At 33.6% G+C, this 22804-nt stretch overlaps 1 protein-coding gene across 4 annotated transcripts in view; it reads left to right on the forward strand.

The window, feature by feature from the left end:
• ATAD2B (ATPase family AAA domain containing 2B) overlaps nt 1-22804 on the forward strand; it is a 125933-nt gene that overhangs the window by 68293 nt on the left and 34836 nt on the right. For all 4 annotated transcript variants that reach the window (XR_008426992.1, XM_053925560.1, XM_053925558.2 and 1 more), the window contains exons 17-19: nt 512-647; nt 8573-8759; nt 18204-18389. Coding sequence is in view for 3 of the 4 variants with exons in the window: in XM_053925560.1 (XP_053781535.1) it covers nt 512-647; nt 8573-8759; nt 18204-18389 (509 nt within the window). In the remaining variant the exon portion in view is untranslated. The remainder of the gene's footprint in view (nt 1-511; nt 648-8572; nt 8760-18203; nt 18390-22804) is intronic.

Consider the following 22804-nt stretch of genomic DNA (forward strand, 5'->3'; position numbering starts at 1 on the left):
GACTCTGCTCCAGTGGGGTCTGGTGCCTGCCCAGGTCTCCCTCTGCTGTTTGCCACTTGTGGAGCTAATCAGGTCATGCCTGATGTGGTCTGGAGCCAGCCACCAGATATGCTGGTTCTGGGTCAAATGCCCTATTAATTACACCAGATATCTTGGATGAAACGTACTGGTTTTGGTCAAAATTAAGAGATTTTTAGTGAGTAGCTGGGTATTTTATGAGAGTGCTATTTCTTTTCTAGTCACCTTGTGATCAGTGAAATCTCCTAAATTACATCTTGTAAAACTTAAGTAGTTTGTAAAGGGAAAGAATTACATTTGTTTCACTTATAAATTATTCAGAACACTGCAGTTTGTCAATTTGCCTGCTTAATCTGTATTATTTAATAGATAATTTATTAGTTAATATCATTTGATTTTTAAACCAATTGTTTTTATCTATTGTAGAGCTAAATGACTAATATTAAATGACTTTATAAGCCTCAGTCTTTGTGATTTTTTTGTCTTTGAACAGATATAGATACTCTAATTTTAGATGATAGTGAAGATGAGAACGCTTTATCAATTTTTGAGACCAGTTGTCACTCAGGATCACCAAAGAAACAGTCATCAGCTGCTGCTGTGCATAAATCCTACCTTCATTTTACAATGTAAGTAATTTATAACAAATTTCTTTCCATTTAGCATGATTTTTACTACTTTATGGTTAGAATTATGGTATATTTTTACTTGTGGTTCTAACCTTGAGAACTCCGATTTTCTGTTTGGGTGCAATTCTGAAACATTTACTGTTTATATATATATATATTTTGTGTGTATGGTAATAAATTGGTTTTTTGGTCAACTGGAACGATTTTTTTTTTCTCAACTGATTGTGTGATTTTTATTTAAAACAGGGTGGAAGGAAGGGTCACCTTTAGAAAATCAACTTATGTGCCCAGTTTTATTGCTTTTTATTTGAACTATAATGAACAGAAGTGAAATATTTACCATGGTTGAGAATATTTTAATTTATGATAAGATTCAGATGATAATCTAGGGACTCTAAGGGTACTAAAAAGATTTTGGATTAGAAATTGCACAGTAATTAAAAAAATAATTTTTGATTCTCCAAACTCCCATTAGTTTATACTTTCCTAATTTAGATGTTATGGTGTTTCTATTTACATTCACCTTTATCTATATCAGTGATTTTCAACTGATGTGCCACAAGAATTTTTAAAACATGCAGTACCTGACTATTTAGTCAGGGGCACTGATCTCTTCTCTTAGATTGTCAAATAAAAAAATGACAACAGCCAACACAACAATAGCCATCCAGTGTGAATGAATCAAAATTCTACCTTTTTTCTGGTCAGATTGGCAAAAATATATATATATATATATTTTTTTTGGTGTGCCGTAGAATTTTAGTAGTTTGTGTGTGCCATGAAATGAAAAAGGTTGAAAATCTCTGAGCTATATATTAAAGCAGCTTCTGCTGTGCACTCTAACAGGTAAATGATTTTAGCGCTAATTTAATTTTAAATTAAGGGACCAAATAGTTCTCAAATGCTAATAGCATCATCACTTGCATTTACATAATTACCATGAAAGTTAAAGGACCATAATGCTCCGGTCAGGTAGGTCTAATCACATTTTTACTAAAAATGTTGGATTGTGTGTACTTTTAAGTACTTTTCCTTTTGACATATTTTGAGCAAATTTAAGTCTTCAACTTGAAGTTTCTCACATGTAGATTTTGGTAGGATGTTAATTTGATTATTTGCATTGATAACTCTTGCTTGTTTTTCATTAAAAAAAATACTAAGTACTTTCATTTACTCTATTTTTCTTTAACATCAAGCTCTTCTATTAGAGACTTTTTCTTTTACTCCAGGTCTTTTCTTTTTTGCCCTCAGGGAAGTTTTCCTAGACTATTTTAGTAATTTTACAGATCTGTTTCATTGATGGTGGAAAGAAAGCCAAACAGTCATTGTTTTCCCCACCTGGATAGCGTGTGTGTTATTTGTTTGACAATTTTAGTTATTTAGATTTGAAATATATGAACGCAGAGCTAAGGAACTATCAAAAGATTTATGTTCCAATTTTATAAGGTAACTCTATTTTCAGTAGAATGATACAGAAATGGATTTTGATGTGACAAGACTTCACATATAATTTTGAGTTTGACTTTTTATTAAGAACTTTCTCTGCCAGTGATTTAATGGGTGTCACTGGTATGCCTCATTTTGTTTGTTTTAGCCTTCCTGAAATTGGCTTAAATTAGCTTCCTTAACGTAAGCTTTCTAGTTCTGAGTTGACTCTGAGACAGCTATATCCTGGAATAAGCTTTTTTTGTTGTAGATGTTTTGATAAATTTCATTTATTTACTTATCTACCCATTCTGCCAATTTTTATGTGTTTACTCTATGACAGGCACTGTACTAGGTGTTGAAGATGTAAGCGTGATTAAGATGTAATGTAGTTCTTACTCTGGAGAAGTTCTTGTTATTGGGTGACAAGCGTTGTGATATGGCTGAAGTTTATGAAAACAGAACTAAGAAGCTTTTGTTGGGAAGTCCCGGAGGGCTTCACAGGAGAATTAGTCACATTTGCTGTGTTTTTGAGTATGAAGGGATAGGAGTTAGTATTTGATGTTCATCACAAACTAGACATGTGGTATAATACATGATATAAAACTTGGAGCTTTATATGTGATAATTCATATATAAATAATCATATAGCTAATTTGTAGTATCATGATTTTATAGACAATGAAACTGAAGCACTAAGTTAAGTAAATTGTCCATGACCATGCTGCTAGCAGGTGGCAGAACCACCTTTATTTCTCTCTCTTACACTATGTGGTTTCCAAATTGATTTCTGAGCTTAGTAGGTAGACAGGAAAATCTATTGCTTTTGGGGGTAGGTTAGACAGTAAGGTTTTTTACACTTTCTAAGAAATAAATACTTTAGAATAGAGGCCTTTAGTTAGAGCTACACATTTTTGTTGTTGTTGTTTGATTTGGGTTGGTTTGGCTCCCTGTATTGGCCTCCCAGACCAATACAAAAAAGGTGCTAGACACACAGGAAGCATGACTTGAATGCTGGTCTCCAGTAACACTAGCTGGGGCATTGCCGGTGGGTTTCTGTTTCTGGGAATAGTTTCCTAAAACAATGGTGAAGCCTTTTATTTAGATTTAAGATGAAATATAAGTAAAGATATTTAAGGTCTATCAGTCTGACAGAGAACCCTTATGATGGAAAATAAGTTTTCTTTCTTATTGTATATTACCATAAGGGGATTAGAAACACAGCTTTCCAAGGTTTTCCAAGTGAAAATAGCCTTGTTTTTTTTAATTAGAAAGATGATATACTCTGTAGAAAATTCAAGTAATAAAGAAGAGCATAAAGAAGAAAATAAAAATTAAAGCCCAAGCACCTGAAGGTAATATTTGTTCAAGTTTTGGTGACCATTCCTCCATATTCTCTCTATGCGTATAGACAGACCCACATATTATTTTATATAAATTATATCCTCCTTTTAAGTTTTTGAATATATCTTGCTTTATATATAGTAGAATATATCTACTATGTTGAGATTGTTATTTCATGTCAGAATATGTTTGATATCATTCTTTTAAAATAGCTACACAGTTCTTTATTTTTTTGATTTTCCTTTATTTATATAACCTCACTGACAAAAATTGAAGTTTTTAATTTTTCTTTTATAAACAGTGCTATGATAGACATATTTCTAAGTATACATGTTTATTTATTTTTTTATCCTCACTTGAGGATATGTTTATTGAGTTTGAGAGAGAGAGAGAGAGAGAGAGAGAGAGAGAGAGAGAAAGAAAGGGAAAAGGAGTGGAGAAACAGTGATGTGAGAAACATCAATCATTTGCCTCCTGTACACACCTTGACTGGGGATCAAACCCACAACCTAGATATGTGACCTGAGTGGGAATTGAACCCATAGCCTTTTGGTGTACAGGATGATGTTCCAACCAAATCAGCCACCCATCCAAGACTAAGTATACATTCTTATACCATTATCTGATTTAGAGCTTAGGGTAAATTTAAAAAACTCTGATACTGTGTCAAAGGGTATATATACATTAAAAAAACTTGATACAAGTTGTTAAATTGCCTTTAATAAGGGCTGTACTGGTTTTTAAAATTGATTTGATTTGGTTTGACTTCCAGAAAGGTTGTACCAATTTCATTTTCATCACTAAGGTATGAGATTATTATTTTTCCTATATCCTCGTCAATTCAGAGCATGGTTTGTCTTTTTAAATCTTTGACAACCAGATATATGAAAATACCATCTTCATGTTTATTTGAATCATTCACTTGTTGTTTCTCATATTAATTAATTAATTCAGTTATTTTGTCAAAGTGCCTATCACGTGCCAGACATCATCCTATGTACCTACAATATGTCAGTGAGTAAGATGGGCTATGATCCCTGCTCTCATTCAGCTTACATTTTAGATGGAGACAGACAATAATGCAATAAATGTAATAGATACAATGTTAGAAGACAAGTACTATGAACAAAATGTAGAGAATGCTAACAGGTAAGGGAATTCTTGGGAATGAGATGAATTGCAGATATCTTGGGTATGATTTTGGTATATATTTGACATAGTTGCCAAATTTAATTTTAGAAAATTATACTTTTCCCACTATCTACTAATAATGGGTATTAAAATTAATTTTTAGTTTATCAATCTAACATGTAAAACCCATTTCTCATTATTTGCATTTTCATAATTTTTCATCTGTTAATAACTACCAAATCTTTCTCAAGCCTAGATCACTCTTAAGCTTTAGACCCTGTCCAGCTGCTTATCTCCCCTTTTTGTGCCTTAGATCTTTTAGTATATACTGAACTGTGCCCCCCTCCCCACCTCTTCCTGTGAATCCTATGAGCTACTGTTCATCTAGTTGTCCTAACTAGAATTGGATGTCACCCTCAGATTCCTCTTCCTCTTCCCTTCTGTATCTAGTCAGTGACCACGTCCTGACTAAATAAAATAAGAAACATCTTAGGTTGTTCCTTCTCACCTCTCTGACACTAATTGTCTGGACCATCATTAACATTTCATGCCTGGGTTATTACAGCAAACCACCAACTGGTCATGTTTCCTCCTGTTTTGCCTTCTTTCAAAATCCCTACTTGTACTGACATACTGAGCTAGAATTATCTTCTAAAAACATCTGTAAGATGATGTCATTCCCTCTGCTTAAGCATCTGAATACTTTCTCATTGTCTTCAGTGAACATCCAAATTTTTAACATGGCTTAACAAAGTCCTTCATAGCCTTTCATAGTCAGATTCTCCCTTCTGCTTCACTTCCATAACTCCCCAGTACCTTTACTCTATTGCCCTAAAACCTTAAAAGAAGCTGGATGTATGAACTATATCTGTTAGACCAAAGGACCAAGGCCTTTTTAGCCACCGGTCCTTTGTACATCCTGTTTTTATTTCTTGGAATTTATCCTCTCTGCCTCTAGTCTGCTGGGTTTAAGTAACACTGTTCCAGGAAAGCCTTCTATGAGTTTCTAGTTGGGGTCTCTCATAGCCCCTGCACTTAAACAGTGCTGCTTATTAAATTCACTGTATTACAGTAGTTTGTATATCTCCTTTTTTTTCACTAAATACCATTCAGTTATGAGCTCTGTGATAAAAGTGGTATTTTTGGATAACTAGGGCCAAGGCATTCAGCATAGGAAGCATTCTACAGTTAAATGAATGAACGTTTTGGAAAATGTTATCTATTGATATATATATATATTTTGAATTGCTGCTTATGTCCTTTGCCCTTGAAGCTATTTTTTGTTAACACTATGCACATCAGTTCTTTATACAGGGCAAATTCCTGGTCTCATTTGGTTGTTTGCCATTTGGTTAAGGTTGTAATTTTTGAGTCATAAAAGTTCAGAAATTTTTATGAATTAAATACATGAATTTTGTCTTATTTATTTCTGTGTTAGAATTCATTTTACTTATTTTTTGAAATGAAGATGTGAGTCCTCTCTATTTTATTTTCAAATTAGAAGAGAAAGTTTATTTAGAAAGAGGGAGAAGGGAAAGGAGCAGACATGCTCCCAAGAGAGAGCATGTGCTGGGTCCTTCTTCTTGAGGGTTTTAAAGGCTGGGATTTTAAGGGAGGTCTTAGGGGAAGATCTCAGTAGAATATTCATCAGCTTTATGCTGATGTGCCAAAATGAGATTATTTCCCCTGACTTTATCCATTCTTGGGTGTGGTTGGCATTAATTGGTTTTCTGTTATCTGTATCCCTGAGTAGGGTGATTTAAGCTATTTACCCTTTGTTTGGGAGGAGTGTAAACCATTTACTCCAAAGTGTTCTTGATTAGGGAAGATAGGATTTTGTGATTTACTAGATGTGTGTAAACTGTTTGGCCATTTAACTATCTCAGTTTTCTTGTTTAACTTGTCCCGGGCTCTCCAGCTGGTCTCATTCCCCCCTCAGAGGCTTCCATCCCTGAAATCTTTGAGGGCTGATGAGGGGGACAATCAGTCTTCAGTAACTTCTTTCTGCTGAGCAAGAGCCGTGGTCCCTGCTTGATCTAAACATGGAAATGTGGATCTGAGACTGAAACTGAGAGGCTATTACTGATTCTTTCAAAGTAGGAGTAGGCTGGAATCCCCAAAGCATCATCATTTTGAAATAAATTATATCCAGATGTTGGTAGCTGCTCCTGAGAGGGAGAGCACTGAGAGGAAGAGCATGTTGAATCCTCCCTATTTTAGACATTTATTTTATAATTCATCCCTGTTCCATTATTTTTTTTTATGTTTTATTTCAGTTATTATGCTTTGTTTTCTGGGTTGCCTATTCCATCGATCTGTGTTTCTTTTCTTTGATGTATTCTACATCTTTGTTCTTCCGTTCTTCTATTTTGTTATTCTGTTCTATAATATGTTTCAGTTAAAGTAGGGGGCATCTTAACATAATGATGCCTAGGCTTTGTGATTGTATGGATCTGAATGAGAAATTGAAATCAGTTGTACAGTCTTACACATAACCTCCCTGAGTCTTGGTTTCTTCATACGTTTAATAGGTGGAAACTGTGTATTTCATAGAATTGTTAAGAAAGTAAAACAAGAAGTTTTTATGAACTGCTTGTTCCTAAAACAGTTTTAAATATTCTGAGATTGGAGCTAACATATTTTTCTAAAATTTTCTTGACTATTCTTTTAGATAATGTGTATAAATTTTAAATCTCCCTCTCTTTGTCAAATTCTTTTGGGATTTTGATTTGAAATTTTAAATGTATAAAAAATACTATAAAAATGTATATTTATTTAACTTTAGTTAACTATAAAGGCATTGGAAAGAATTGACTTCTTTATAGTCAGGCTCATGTTATATCCTATACAGTTTCATACTTTCCTTTAATATTTGTTCTTTTGCCATTTGTATTTTTGAATTATAAATAGGATCTTCATTACTTTTTTATATAGGTTCTTGATGGTGTTTTGGAAATCTTTGATTTCTCTATTTCCATTTTTTTAAAGTAATATTGGGTTTTTTTTTCAAAATTTTATATATTTATTTTTAGAGAGAAGGGAAGGGAAGGAGAAAGAAAGGGAGAGAAACATTGCTGTGTGGGTTGCCTCTCATGCCGCCCCTACTGAGGACCTGGCCTGCAGCCCAGGCATGTGCCCTGACTGGGAATTGAACCAGCAGCCCTTTGGTTTGCAGGCCAGCACTTAATCCACTGAGCTACACCAGCCAGGGTTCTGTTTCCATTTTTTGTCTTATTGTGTTGCTGGTAGAGTTTGACAGTTACTAGGTCATTCTCTTGGACTTTCTAGTGTGTAATCACCCTTTACAAGTAACAGTGTTTTCCCTATTTCTTTCCATTAGTTCTGTTTATTTGCTTTATTCTTATTTCACTGCTTAGAATTTTCTCAATTATCTATAGTGATCATATATAAAATTTATTTCATTTATTTGAGTTTCATCAGTATATTTTTCTTACATTTACCTTCTCAGGTGTAGGGGTTTAAATGTCTGTATTAGGGCAAAAACAGGTTTTATTGGCCTGAAAGAAAATTCACTGCCACTGAAAAATTTTTACATATTTTTCTGTTTAAAAAATTATGGTTTAAAATACGTAAAATTTAACATTTTAACCTTTTTTTTAAAAAAAAAAAGTCCTACATTTTGGGTATTCTTCAAATGTACCTCCTTATTGGAGAAGTGGGATTCTTAACATTTGACCATGAATAATTATTGATAATAACTGAATCACACTTAGTGACTGAAGCATTTTCCAAGTTCATGTATGTGGTGTGATACCCACATATTTTTACTTTCTTTTTGAAGAGATTTTTATACTTTTACATCTTAGGTTATTAATATGGTAAGAGAGATCAACATTTTAAAACTAATTAGCAAAAAATGTTTCACTGTACTTAATCAGATAGGAATGTTGTATTAATTTGGAGTTAGTTACATTCTTTTAATATAAATATGTTGCCTAATGTTCCATATTCATCTTCAAAATGTATGGTTTCAAAATAATTGTTATGTCTTACATGTATTGCAGGTCACCGTATCGTCAGCCAACCTCTTACAGGCCAAGATTATTGCTGTCTGGAGAACGAGGCTCAGGTCAAACTTCTCACCTTGCTCCAGCACTTTTGCATACTCTAGAAAAGTTCTCTGTGCACAGACTAGATCTCCCAGCACTTTATTCAGTTAGTGCCAAAACACCTGAAGAATCATGTGCACAGGTAGGTTTGTACCATATCAGAGCACTTCCACCTTTCTTACTGTTTATGTCTCTGTAGTATTTATAGATACATTTTTTTCAGAGAACAATATTATGAATAATAACTTTTTGTTGCTTATTTGTTAACATAAGTCAGAGGAGCCTTTTGATGTGTAATATTTTCCAAAGTGAGCTCATTGTTTTTATCATGATACTTCATTCATTTCTGAATTTTAATATCCTGTTTCTTATATTCAAGTTTAATTAAACAGTGGAAAGGGGGCTTCTTTGCCTTTTCCTGACTCTTTTCAAAGCTGTGGTTTCAGAGCCTTCCTAGACTTTTCTCTGTACTGAGAGCCTTATTATAGGAAGGGAAAAGATATCCAATTTGAGATGCCAGGACTTAAAATTTATACAGAAATACAATATCACTTTAAAAATTACATCTAGTAGTATTAATAGTGAAAGTATGTTTGATATTTGATTTTCAACTATATTTGCTTGTTGTGAAGCAAAGTTCTAGTGGGGCTGTTTATATTTCTTGAGATTTTAATATATAGCTATGAATTTATTTTAAGTTTGTCATGTGGTAGTTAGGGGTTAGGGGAATACGTTTTTTGAGCCATGGGATCGCGTCTTCACCATTTCTGTGTCTCTGACACAGTGCCCAGCTCCTCGTAAGTGCTCACTGAGTGTTTGAATACTATTTCTTACAAATAAATTAGAAGAATGTTACTTTTTACTTTGATATATATCCTTCTTTTAGAGATTAGATGACTGGAGTAGTAACACTTAAGATCATTGTATACAATTTTATTGTGTTTTTTTTCAGTTACCTTTGATAAATACTTAGTACATATTTATATACTATGTTACTGAAAACCATTCTTCACTTCGTAGCAAGAAATATTTTTTAAACATTTGAAAATATTTTTCAAAAAGTTTATAGTTTGATTTCATCTCACTTTTACTTAGTTCTTTGGGTACGAACATCCTAGCAGCACTTTGCTACTTATAAAGCTCTATTTAAAGTTCTTTCTCCCAAATCCATGTGCTTAAAAACCTATATACCAGTAATTTGCTCCAATTTTTATACATTCAGTCCATTCTTGCTGTGTTTTCCAATAATGCTGATTTATATGTTTGCTTATATATTTCCTATTTAGTAAGGCAAAGTTTGTATATAAGTGAAACAATTACTCAGGACCATTTAAAATAAATCCAAGTGGTTTTACTTGCAGGAAAATATAAATTAACAAAATTGACCCCAGAGGAGAGAGAACCTAAACAGACAAGACACTAACTATGGAAGAAGAAATTGAGTGTCAAAAAAGGCACTAAATTCAGATAGTTTCAGAGGTGAATTCTTTTAATCTTAAAGGATAAGATCATTTTGATGTTATTTAAACTGTTCCAAAGCATAGAAAAAGAAGGGAAAGTTGTAAAATCAACAAAAACAATAATGATAAACTTTTGAAAGAAATACAAAGAAAACTGTAGACTAATCTCATGCAGACTATCGTCATAAAGTAAATATTACAAATGGAATTTAGTAGCACATCAACAGAGTAATATGCCATTATTAAGGCATGCAAAACTGATGCATTTAGACATTGAGAGATAACACTGGAATGGACACATTGAAGTCATAATTATTTGTGAAATGATTGGAAAACTTACAGTATCAACTGAAAAACTACTAGGGACAATAAGGGAATTCTGTAAGGTGGACACTTTCAAAGTTAATGTTTTGAAATCCATAGTATTCTTTTATATAAACAATAACAAGTTAGAAATATAATGGAAGAAGAGGTCCCATTTAAAATAGCAACTAAGTTTACCTAGGAATTAACTTAAACAGTTAATTTTCAGGGCCTAAAAGAAGAAATCTAAAAATTCATTTGAGAAGGACAGTTGAAATAATGAAAGACACATCTGTTTTTAATTATATGCTACAATTCAAAATGTGGCCTTAAATTGCATAGATAAAAATCAGCCACTTTGCTGATTGGTTATGGCCTTGGACAAGTTGGTTAACTTCTTAGAGTCTTAATTTGGTCATCTATACAATGAAAATAACGATACCACCTAAGTTGTGATAGGTTTTTTTTTTGTGGGGTGGGGGTTGTGATTCTTAAAATAAGCTTATCCAGCCCTGGCTGGTGTGGCTCAGTGGATTGAATGCTGGCCTGCGAACCAAAGGGTCACTGGTTCCATTCCCAGTCAGGGCACATGCCTGGGCAGTGGGCCAGGTCCCCAGTAGCGGGTGCATGAAAGGCAACCACACATTGATGTTTCTCTCCCTCTCTTCCTCCCTTCCTCCCTTCCTCTCTTTCTAAAAATAAATAAAATCTTAAAATAAAATAAGCTTATCCAATAAGCTTGGCATGCAGTACCCAACTAGCTCCTCTCACAACTAACAGCTGGTTAGAATCAAAATTGGAAAGCTGTGAGTTCTTTTCTAACTTAATTTATAAATTAAGTGCAATCTCAATGATAATTCCTCCCAAATTTAAGAGAAGTTAAAAAAGAACATTGTGTTTCCTGTAGATAATAAACAATGAGCATTGCATGACGAATTCAAGAGGAAAAAGTGTAGTGAGGGAGCCTTGCCAGGATTTAAAAGATGTAATAGAACTAGAATAATAAAGAATTTGTACCTGTGCAGGGATAGATAAAGTAATAAAATGAAAGAGATAATTCACTTAGGCCTGTATAGAAATGAGAATGTAGTATCTGATGATGATGATGTTGACATTTCATATCAGTAGATAGAGTAGATGGATTATTTAGTAAGTGGTCTTGGAAAACTGGCTGGATCAATGAGGGAAAAAGAAAAAACCAGACCAAAGTATGTTTCCTGCCTTTTTCTGTGGCCCAGAAACAAATCTAGATTGGCAATGGAAGTATAAATTGCACAGATTTAAAAGTGTTAGGAGAATTCACAAGGTCAGTACATTTATTATCTTGGATATGAGAAAATAATTTCTAAGCAATGAACAAAATCCAGAAAACATTAAGATAGGATCAAATTTTACTTTATGCAATTTTAAATTACACATGGCAAAAAACATTCTTTAAATAAAATTAATAGTCATAATCTGGTAAAAAGTGTATTTGTAACGCACATGTCAAGGACAGTTTTCCTAAACATAAAAAAAAGGTTTATGTCAGTAATAAGAAATAGTAACTATCTAATATTAAAACTGACAAAATTGGAGCATGCCATTTAGGAAAAAAGCAAGTTCTAAATCAGTCTATCTAAGTACAATCTTCTTTGTGTTAAAAAAACTTAAACATTTTATATTCATGCTTTTATATAAGTGGAAATTTTATCTAAGAATGTCCCCCCAAAAACCTGTTAATAATCATTGCTTTGGCTTGGGGGAAGGGGAAGGGATTTGGAGGATTGGGGAAACAGATAAACTTTGTCATTTTAGTTCATACTCTGCTGTACTGTTTGGAATAGTTTTTTTCTTGTTACAAGTATATTTGATAGTACCAAGCAAATAGAGATAGAATCATGTTGAAAGAGGAACACTTTCAAAGTGAGAAGCTATTCTGTCTATCCTTGTTCCTTATGGCTAATATGTGCACATATTCACACATTACTGGCTTAGTTAGGTAAGGAAATACTTAGGAGGCATTGTAGCAAAGTGTATGTTGATGTTACTGGGATCCTAGAATTTTTTTCCTGATTCCTAGTTGGCTCATGGGGCTAAACTTGCATTCTAACTGCATACTCCTTGATCTCTTCCACATTTCTTGGCTTTTACTACTTGTTTTGGTCACATGGGTGGAGAGGGTGGCGAGAGGTGTCACTTGGTAGTGGAAAACAACAAACCCCCACCATTTATTGTTTTGGTTGTGTTACACTGAATCTAATACATCAAGATGTCTCATCATCTCTGCTTTAACCTGTAAGCATCTGGGTTAGAAGTAGAGCTTAGAGCTTCTTCTTTAGTGACCACCACCTGGATGTCCAGTCTTCGGAGGAACTGAGTCTGGATTTTGTAGTCATGGTAACTGAAGCTCCGACTTCTCTGAACACTGGCCAGAGATCAGTTGAACTGTCCTGGTTAATCTCTATTTGAATCTTTTTTTTTTTTTTGATGTATTGATTTGAGTGAGAGAGAGAGAAACGTTGATTGGTTGTTCCACTTATTTATCCATTTATTGATTGATTCTTGTATGTGCCCTGACCAAGGATTGAACCTTCATGTATTGGGACAGCATGCTAACCAACTGAGCTACTTGGCCAGGGCTATTTGTATCTTAAGTAGATATTTAAAATTATTTAAAATTCATGAACATAATACTGTCTCTCTCAAAAAACTTCAGAAAGAGACTATTATATAATGAAACTGAGGAACTTATTCTTAATTTGTAGACCTGGGCATGCCTGGGTATAAGTAGGTATAAGAGTCCTAGGGAAGAAAGTACATGAGTCAGGTGCTGCAATGCTGGGAAGATTAAAAACCCTTCTCTACTTCTATTTTTTTTCTTTCTTTTCTTCCCATTTGCCTTACTTCTCTTGGGAGCTAATCCTCCTATAGGCAAGGTTATCTCAAAATAGATGTGGAACATGAGGATTCAGTCTGTGGCAAATTATTATCCTGTGCTCTTCTCTTTTTCTAGTCTCTAAGATACTTGATGTAAATTAAAATTGGTTACTAAATTCCATAACATGAACATGAAAGGCTATCTTAAAGGGAAGAAGTCCTATATCACCTTTAAAGGGCCATATTTATATGTGAGATAAGATGGGGGAAGGACACTATTTGATATTTCTTTATACTATAGGAATCATGTTTACTTCTCTTTCTATTATTTAAAATATATCTACACACAAGCATATTTATGACAAAAGTTCCTTCTCCTTCCGACTGCCTCAGCTATTGATTAATTTTATTGATTGGGTAAAAAATGGTAGAGGAGTTAGTGTCTGCTGTAGGATTTTCTCATTGTTTCTTAAGATTTAGTGAGCATGAGAATTTTCTGGGGGTGCTTATTAATATTTCTGATTCCCTGGCTCCACACCCATAGATTCTGATTCATTAAATTTGGGGTGAGCCCTAGGAATCTGTACTTTAAATATCCCAGGTGTTACCATTCTCGGTCTTCAATAGATCCCACCCACTTTGAAGTGTAGTACTTTTGCTGATCACTGGACACTAGTTTGACATTTATTACTGAAACAATTGCCAGAGTTCATAAAGTGGTTGTGTGTGTGTATGTACATGTTACTGAGCATTTCTAGCCCTCCAAAAACTCTGGAAGGAGAATGGAAAACCCCAGTGTAGGCTGGAAGATTATAGTTTTCTCATTAAGGTCACAGTGGTAAGTGAGCCCAACATAAGGCTGGAGATGTTAGTATCTGTAGTAAAAGACTTATCTGTATTAACACTCTTAAAAACAATAATGACAGCAACTATGATTCCCCTTTTCTGACATCTTCGAAAGCATTTTTTTCTGTTGTTTCTGTTGTTGACTTAGGCAAAAAGTGATTGATGAGTGTGCTACATTTTATCTTTTTCATTAATACAGAAGTATGAGTGAATTGATAAATTTATATATGGCCTGTCAAAGCTTTGGAATTTGGGTCCTGTATGATGTTATGAATAATTTTAAATGGTTAATAAGGTATTTTTTTGGTGAAATTTTTAGTATTTTTTTTTTCTCAGAAGGAAAATGTACCTGGAAATGTTCAGAGGAAATCCTTTTTGATTAAGTAGCATTAAGGAACTAATAGACTTACCTATGTGTTTACTTTGGACTCTCTTGTGTTTGTGCATAAGGGTCTCCAGATGCCGCCTAGCAGTCTGTGTGTACCTTGTGTAATCTAGTGTTTGTGGGCATGGCGTTCTGTGTTTTACCATGGTAACCGTTTTTTTTTTTTTGAGTTGTAAACAAATTAAATCATCCTGGTCCAGAGTGTACCACATTTATGAAAATTCTTGAAGTTCTTAGGTAATGAAAATATCAGAAAAGAAAATTGGGTGATTTAATTTCATAACAAGTTGATTTGTATTACAACCATTCTTCAGAAGTCCTAGTGTAGTTGTGTTTTCTAACAGGCTGATTTTATATGCTGGTAAAGAAACTGGGCACTTTATTTCTTCATTCCTGAATCTTCATATCCCAGACAGTGCCTTCTTTTCACAGAGATGCTCGCTTTATAAACCTTAGGTAAATGGAATATAAATGGAGTAAAATGATATATATATGGAATAAAGATAGCAGCAATATAGGTATTTCTTGTAATATTTTGTGATAACATGGTATAAGGAGTTAAATTTATTATAATAGTTCCTTTAAAATTTTATAAAAATTAAGAATATTTTAGCCTCCAAGACTTTTCTTTTACTTAGATTTTATAAATTTAGCACATTCATAATACTGTAATGTTATCAAGACAAATTGTGGAAGTTTATTAATGACAAAAAGTTGTTTTCCTCTTTCTCATATAGTCCCTTTTAGGAAAGTGAGAGCTATACTGGCCTGGAGCTTTCTGCTTCATTCACATCTATTTGATTGTTCTAGTCTTCAGGTTTTGAAGAAAATGACATGCCCTGTATATTCTTAATTTTTAAAATATAGTAAAATTTTTATGCCCTGAACATTTTAATTTGGCAGGTAAAGAAATGACTTGAGAAAGTTCAGCTTTTGAGATGATAAAGAATCTTGTAAATATAGGTGCAGTTTATGTTTTTAGTGTTTCCTTACATGGGTACTTCTAACATCAGTGGCCTGATTTTTGCCTTTCAATCTTCAATATTCAGAGGGAGTATTTTGTGATATTTTCAAAGAAATAAAGAAACAGAAATATGTTATATAAGGAACCATGATACATGGGGCAAGAAGAGGCCAGAAGGAAACAGAGTATATTGTTTAAATAATCAAAATGAAGAGTTCCCATACACTGATGTTTGTTCATTTCATTTGTGCAAGAGTGCTGGTCATGTCAGAGGTGTTTTGAAACGGTTGGTTCAGTAATTTGGCCTACTGTCTTTTTTTCTCTATAACAGTTTTTCTGTTTTCTACTACACCTTGCACATCCACCAATCCAAGACAGCCTGTAGGTGAGTATTTTTCTAGTTATCAAATGGCATCACTTGTTCCCAAGACAGTTGCCGCTTCACTAAAACTAGGCTTTATTTTTCTACTTGGAATTATCTGGTTAATTGATTTCACAGAGTGTATCTTATTCCACAACTTTAAAAGTTACCAGCAAACTGCTGAAGAGTTGTTTTTACATTAGAGAAAAATCACAATAGGCTTAAACTTTTTTCTGAATTTTTAAATACTGTTCTTGGACTTGGATTTTTGAATTTTCATTATGAAAACTGGAGAATTAGAACAGGTTGACCATATATTTACAGAGAATATGGAAGTTTATTTTAATACTCTGAGATACCATAGAGTAAGGAATTTAAAAGAAAACTTGTTTTAGTACTGCTTTTAAATTTTTCTAGAAATTAAGGATATTTTTCCTCTAAAGGCTAAGGAGAAAAACTGAAAAACCCTCTTTTAGAGTTGGTGATGCTTATATATATATATATCTAGATCAGTCTTGCAAAGGAGTTTAAATCACCTACAGTACAGCATTATTTAACTTCTCTGGCTCTGTAAAGTTTTTATTATCACTTACCCTTGTGTTGCTTTGCTCAAACTCTGATATTGGTTAGCAGCTAGATGTCCTCAACACATATTTTGAGAATACTTAACCTACAAGTACTAGAATGAAAGGCAAAATTTCGTTTTTTAAAAAGGCATGGGTTTCTTATCTCTTCCTGTGCACGTGGTAACTTGCATGACTAAATTAGGTGGTTAGTTTTGTGAGGTTTCTAGTAAGCTGTATAGCTCGTTATTCTTTTCCTATAACCACCTTTCTCTCTCTGCTGACTCTCCCTAGTTTTACCAGCACAGAGTGGGAGTTGGAAAGCGACAGAAGGTGTCAGTCACTGTCTTCCACATACCATGCCTGACTTGGGTGGCATGGAGTATATATATTTTTTAATCAAATGCCTCACTTGCCTTTGTGCTGCTGTGTGGTTCCTTCGTTTTGCCGATATTTATGCTTGTTTTTCTCTTATGAATCTTCTACAAGAACTTTGGAAAACAATAATCCTTGGATTTTCAAGATCCAGGATAAGAGGGTGCGTGTTTGCAGAAAAGGTCAAAATTTGAGTCCTGAAGGAGTTGTACTGTACAACTGTTCTGGATTGGTGGATATGCAAATGTTAAAGGAAGGGAAGGAGCAAATATTACTTTTGATGTGAGTGATCATAACATCTACATTTCCAATTTGGGGGAAACATTTTAATTGAGCATCTTCCATCTGGTTCATTATTAAATTGGCAATATATTTTATTTTACACAGATTTAAAGCTGTATAAAATGTAATATTTGAAAAATTCATGCAACTAGTAGGCTTCCTCATAAAGAAAAATAATCCTTTTAATTCTTAGAAATGTTTCTATTAATCCTAATCATTTCAAATATTAAATTCTTATTTCTTGTCTTGCACATTATACAGGGTAATTGAAACGTGTTTTAAAATAAGGAAAAATAGAGAATTTTAGAAATAGAATTCTCAAATTAAATTGAAGGAAGATAGATTTTTACACTTATTTCTACACTTGTTAAAAGTCTTAAAGAGATGTCATGTTATCCTGTGAGAATTTATTGATGCGCTATTGAGCTATTATTGACATGTATGTAAAGGGCAATAGTTCTGTTTGGTAGCTTACTGATAGCCAACCTGTTCCTTATTGGTGTGTGTTGGCAGAGTGTGGCCGAAGCTATGGTTAGGATTCTTTTTACCGAACACCTGAGGAAATTTTATTTTGTATTTTCTGACAGTGGGGTGTCTCAGAGCCTTTTGCTAATATATTTATTGCTCTTTAGAGATGTAAGGGTATTTTGTGACAGTTTTGAATTGAAGATTGAGTTAAGGTAGTGGGAGGTAAAGCAGTGGTTCAGCAGGTAGTTCATTAATTTTAAGTCTAGGGTGGTACATTTTGTTTAAAATGTCTATTTCATATGTTTAGTGATTTTAGGCAATGGGCACAAACATGTAAACTATGTCTTCCTTTTCTTTGTGCTTCCTGATATCACTCTGACAGAGGTGACATACAAGTGCATACTTGTCTCTTCATTTGCAGAATATTTTATACTGGTATTTTGCTTTATCTTTACATGGTAGACAAGTGGAGCAATTTGATGCCTTTATCCTAGTAATATATACTGAATAGGAATAATAAAAGAGCAAAATATACTTTAGGTAGGTAAAGGGTAGATAGGAGCTATATGTAAGGCTTGTGCATCATATCTTGCACAACTTAAATATTTAGGCTGAAAATAATTACCATAACAGGCCTGACCCATTTCATGTATTTGGGGCTTACCAGGTAGACTTTAGAATAATACCAATTTGAATTTTTAATTCCAATTCTCTTCTTAGATTTTTCGTGAAGCTCGAAGAACAGTACCTAGTATTGTTTACATGCCTCACATTGGTGATTGGTGGGAAGCTGTCAGTGAGACTGTGAGAGCAACTTTTCTAACTTTGCTACAAGATATACCATCATTTTCACCTATATTCCTATTGTCTACCTCCGAAACCATGTACAGTGAACTGCCTGAAGAGGTAAGAACTGATAGAATGTTTATTATATTGTTTTAAAATAGTAAATTTTAAATTTGACACATTTTAATTACCATGAAATCAGTACTGTCATGATTCATGCCTTAATTGTACCACTTATTAGCCATGTGACTTAAGCAAGTTTGTTTCTTTTTTGGTATAACAGTGATATATGCCTCACCGTTGTTGTGGAGATTGAGATAATTCATGCTTAGACCAGAACTCAGTATGTGTATATATAGCAGCTACTAAGAAGATTTTAGCTGTATCATCATGAGTTCCATCATCATTATCTTTCTCATCCTTATCTGTTGGCACATTTGGTCAGATTTGACCTTTTAGCTTCTTCACTGGCATCGTCATGCTAAGTTGAATGTTGTTATTATGGTGTATATTTTTCAACTCTGATATTTAGCTTTTGAGTTCGAATTCAACTCCTATTTAATCTATTAACATCAAAGGTAAAATCACAGTTGTTTTAGAAACAATTTGATCAACTCATGTGAGTGAAATTGATTTTTAAAAAATTATTTTAACACTTTGAAATTAGTAGATTTTGAAATATTCTCCTTGAGAAATATTTTGCCCAGATAATACAGTTCCTATAAAAGATTTGCATGTTGCCCTGACTGTTGTGGCTCAGTGAGTTGGGCATCATCCTGCAAACTGTAAGGTCACCCGTTAGATTTCCAGGTCAGGGCACCTGCCTGAGTTGCAGGCCAGGTCCCTGGTTGTGTGAGAAGTAACCAATCGATGTTTATTTCCCTCTCTCCCTCCCTTCCCTTTTCTGTAAAGAAAATCTTTAAAAAAAAGTTTGCATATTTTAAATGCTATAATATAAATCTTGATTATGTAGAATTTTATGATTAAGGTATTTGTTTACCAAGTTCTTAAATTCTGTTTCAGTGCTTTTTAGTAATCTTATTAAAATGGATTTGTACAACTTACTGCTCTTATAAGAAAGTATATTAAATGTTGCAATTCATTTTTGGTTATTCAGAATCTAAAATTGGAAGACCATTAATCAAAATGTTTTTTATCACAGGGGGCAGTAAAGTTTAGTAGAATGCTATGTGTAGTAAGAGAAAAACCAAGGTGTTGACATACTAGTCTTTTGATCTTGGATAAGTTTGAACCTAGAATAGCTTCAGTTTCCTCATCTGTGAAATGTGGAAAATAACAGGCTTGTTGGTGAGAGATAGTATATGTGAATCTATTTTGGAGACCACAGAGCTATAAAATAATTGGTATTTTGTTAGTATTGTAAAGTAAGAATGTACTTGAAATTGGTTTAGAAGAATGGACAACCTGAAAATAACTTAGGAGTTACTTTTTACATTTAGATCCTCACTGTCAATTAGTTTTATTATCAGTTTATAAGAGACAAAGAATATTTGGAATAATTAAGGGTTCTGGTTAGGAATATGTAGTTACCTGAAATTTCCCTTACATTATTTGAAAAATTTGTAAATAAAAGTCTTATGAGCCCATTTTCTTGATATAGCAATTTTAATTTTGCCTACTCCTGTTGTCTAGTTGCATATGTGATTCTATTGTTGGTTTAATTTTTTAGAGTTCACATTACCTCATGCACATTTTCAGTGTTGCTGTATTGTCATAATTTTAATTTTTATTATTTGTTCACCAATATCCTTAATTAGTAGCTAAAATATTAGACATTTTTGGCATTAAAACTTGAAATGTCAGCTCTTTTTTTTTCCTCTTTTTCTTTTGTATTCTTTGCCCTTATTAACCAAGTAGCTATCATTGATGTTCACATTTGTGGGGTGAAGATTATGGGAATTCTTTTAGACTGCTCATGACATGTTTTATACTAATTGTTCTTAGGAAATCCTCCTCTGGCTTCAAGCTTTAATTTAAATTCAGCCATTAGAATGACTTGCTTTGTGGAGGTCACAAACTGAGACCAAAAAGGGATTAGTTACCATTGGACTAACATGTTATTAGGAATATAAAATTGCTTTCTCTGTGTGAGACAAAGTAACAGTCTCAACTCTTAGAGCCCCTTTAACATTTTCTTGTAAATGATTCTTTGTATACATCTTTCTCCTAATCCAGTAGTCCCCAAAGTAAATTTGTACTCAGGACAATGCATTGGTATATTCATTTTATTTTTCAAATATTTCATGTGCATATGTTTTATAATACAAATGATATTAGTAGAATAGTGTATTTAAATAAATATGCACATATTGGAGGGAATGTTTTCAAATAGGGAATTGCAAATCAAAAGCAAAATGAGATATCACTTTATACCCATTAGGATGGCTATTATCATAAAAACAGGCAATAACTTGTTGGACAGGATGTAAGGAAATTGGAATCCTTGTGCATTGCTAGTGGGAATGTAAAATTGTGCAGACTGTGGAAATAAATGGTATGGTGATTTAAAAAAATTAAATAAAATTATCATATGATCCAACAATTCCACTTTGGGTATATACCCAAAAGAATTGAAAGCAAGGATTCGAACAGATATTGGTACAGCCACATTCATAGCAGTATTCTTCAAATAGACAAAAGGCAGAAACAACAGAAGTGTTCATTGACAGATGAAGGGCTAAACAAAATATGGCATATACTTACAGAATAACATTATTTAGCTTTTAAAAGGAAGGAAATTTTGACACATGCTACTTGCATAAACCTTGAATACATTATGGTAGGTGAATTAAGCCAATCACAGAAGGACAAATATTATATGATTCTTCTTTAAGGAGGTTCCTGAGTAGCCAGAATCATAGAAATAGAAGGTAGGAGGGTGGTTGCTAGGGGCTGGGGAAGGGGAGACTGTGGAGAGTTGGTGGTCAGTGGGCACAGAGCTTCAGTCTGGGAACATGAAAATGTTCTGGAGCTGGATGGTAGTGATGGTTGCACAAAGTGTGAATCTACTTAATGCCACATGCTGGACAATTAAAATTGGTTAAAACAGCAACTTTTATGTTCTGTTTTACCACAATTAATTTAAAAAGGAAGACTGCAAATTTAAAAATGGGCTAAAGATCTGAATAGACATTTCACCAGAGTATATGTACTCTAGGGCTAATAAGCATGGAAAAGAATTTTCACTATCATTAGTTATTTAGGAATAAGATACCACTAGAATAGTACAACCACTAGAATAGTTATAATAAAAACTATAGATAATACCACATGCTGGCAAGGATGTAGAGAAATTGAAGTCTTTGTATATTGCTGGTGGAATTGTAAAATGTTGCTGTTCTGGAAAATTTGGCGATTCTTAAAATGTTAGACAAGATTTACTGCATTACTCAGCATTTCCACTCCTAGGTAACTACACAAGAGAAACAAACATATGTGCACGCAAAGAGTATTATGCAAATGTTCCTACTAGTACTATTCTAATAGTGGAAACAACCCAAGTATTTACCAACCCAAGTAATTGGTGGATGACGAAACAAAATGTTGTAAATACATATGGTGAAATACTATTCAGCAATAAATTAATAAACTACTGATAGAGTCTACAGGGTGGATGAACCACAGTATATTATGCTGAGTGAGAGAAGCTGGACATAAAAGACTACCAGTTGTATGGTATGCAATTTCTAGAAGAAGCAAATCTCTAAAGACAGAAAGCAGATCACTGGTTGTCAGGCTGGGAGTCTTGAGTGTGAGTGGGGATTAACTGCAAATGGGCACAAGGGAAGTTTTTTTTGGAGGTGATGGAAGTGTTCTAAAACTGACTTATGATGGTTGCACAACTGAATTCATCTCCTAAAAATCATTGAGCTTGAAAAATGTTTCATGAGAGATATTAGAAGGTATGCTTGAGTATATCCAGGAAAGTCAGAGAAAGCATCATCCAGAAAGCATTGACTTTAGCGGAGAGTTAAAAAAAGGTTTACGAAAGAGTGAAGAGCATGTATGCAAAGACCAATGTGATCCACTGTGAAAGACAGCGTCGTGGGGTTTTTTTTTTCAGGGAATTATACAAGGTTTGTCTTCTTGCGGCATGAAGTTTGAGGCTGAGAATGTCACAAAATAGGTTAGGAGTAAATTGAAGTAAAAATAATTTAGCCTACTTTTAAAATGATGGTATCTGAGATGTTTATAATAATAACCTGGCAGGCATATCATGGGATTATTGTAGCCTTACTCTTGGTATGCTTCATATTTACAAAGTTTTACACAACTTTGAAAAATGTTGTGAAGGAAGATAATTTAAAACTGAAAATAAATGTTCTGCTACCTTTGAACAAAATCCAGGTACTTCTAAGGTATTGTGTTCTGTTTATTTTTTCAAGACATGGTTAATATTGACTATTTTGGCTATATCTTGTCTAATGCTGCTTCACTATTGCAGGGCCTCCTCTATGTTTCTCTACTTGTCTCCTCTAGTCTCTTCCTCTGTGGTATCATAGTGGTTTCTTATG

Source organism: Desmodus rotundus, chromosome 5, assembly GCF_022682495.2.
Source record: "Desmodus rotundus isolate HL8 chromosome 5, HLdesRot8A.1, whole genome shotgun sequence".
In the NCBI taxonomy this organism is placed as follows: Eukaryota; Metazoa; Chordata; class Mammalia; order Chiroptera; family Phyllostomidae; genus Desmodus; species Desmodus rotundus.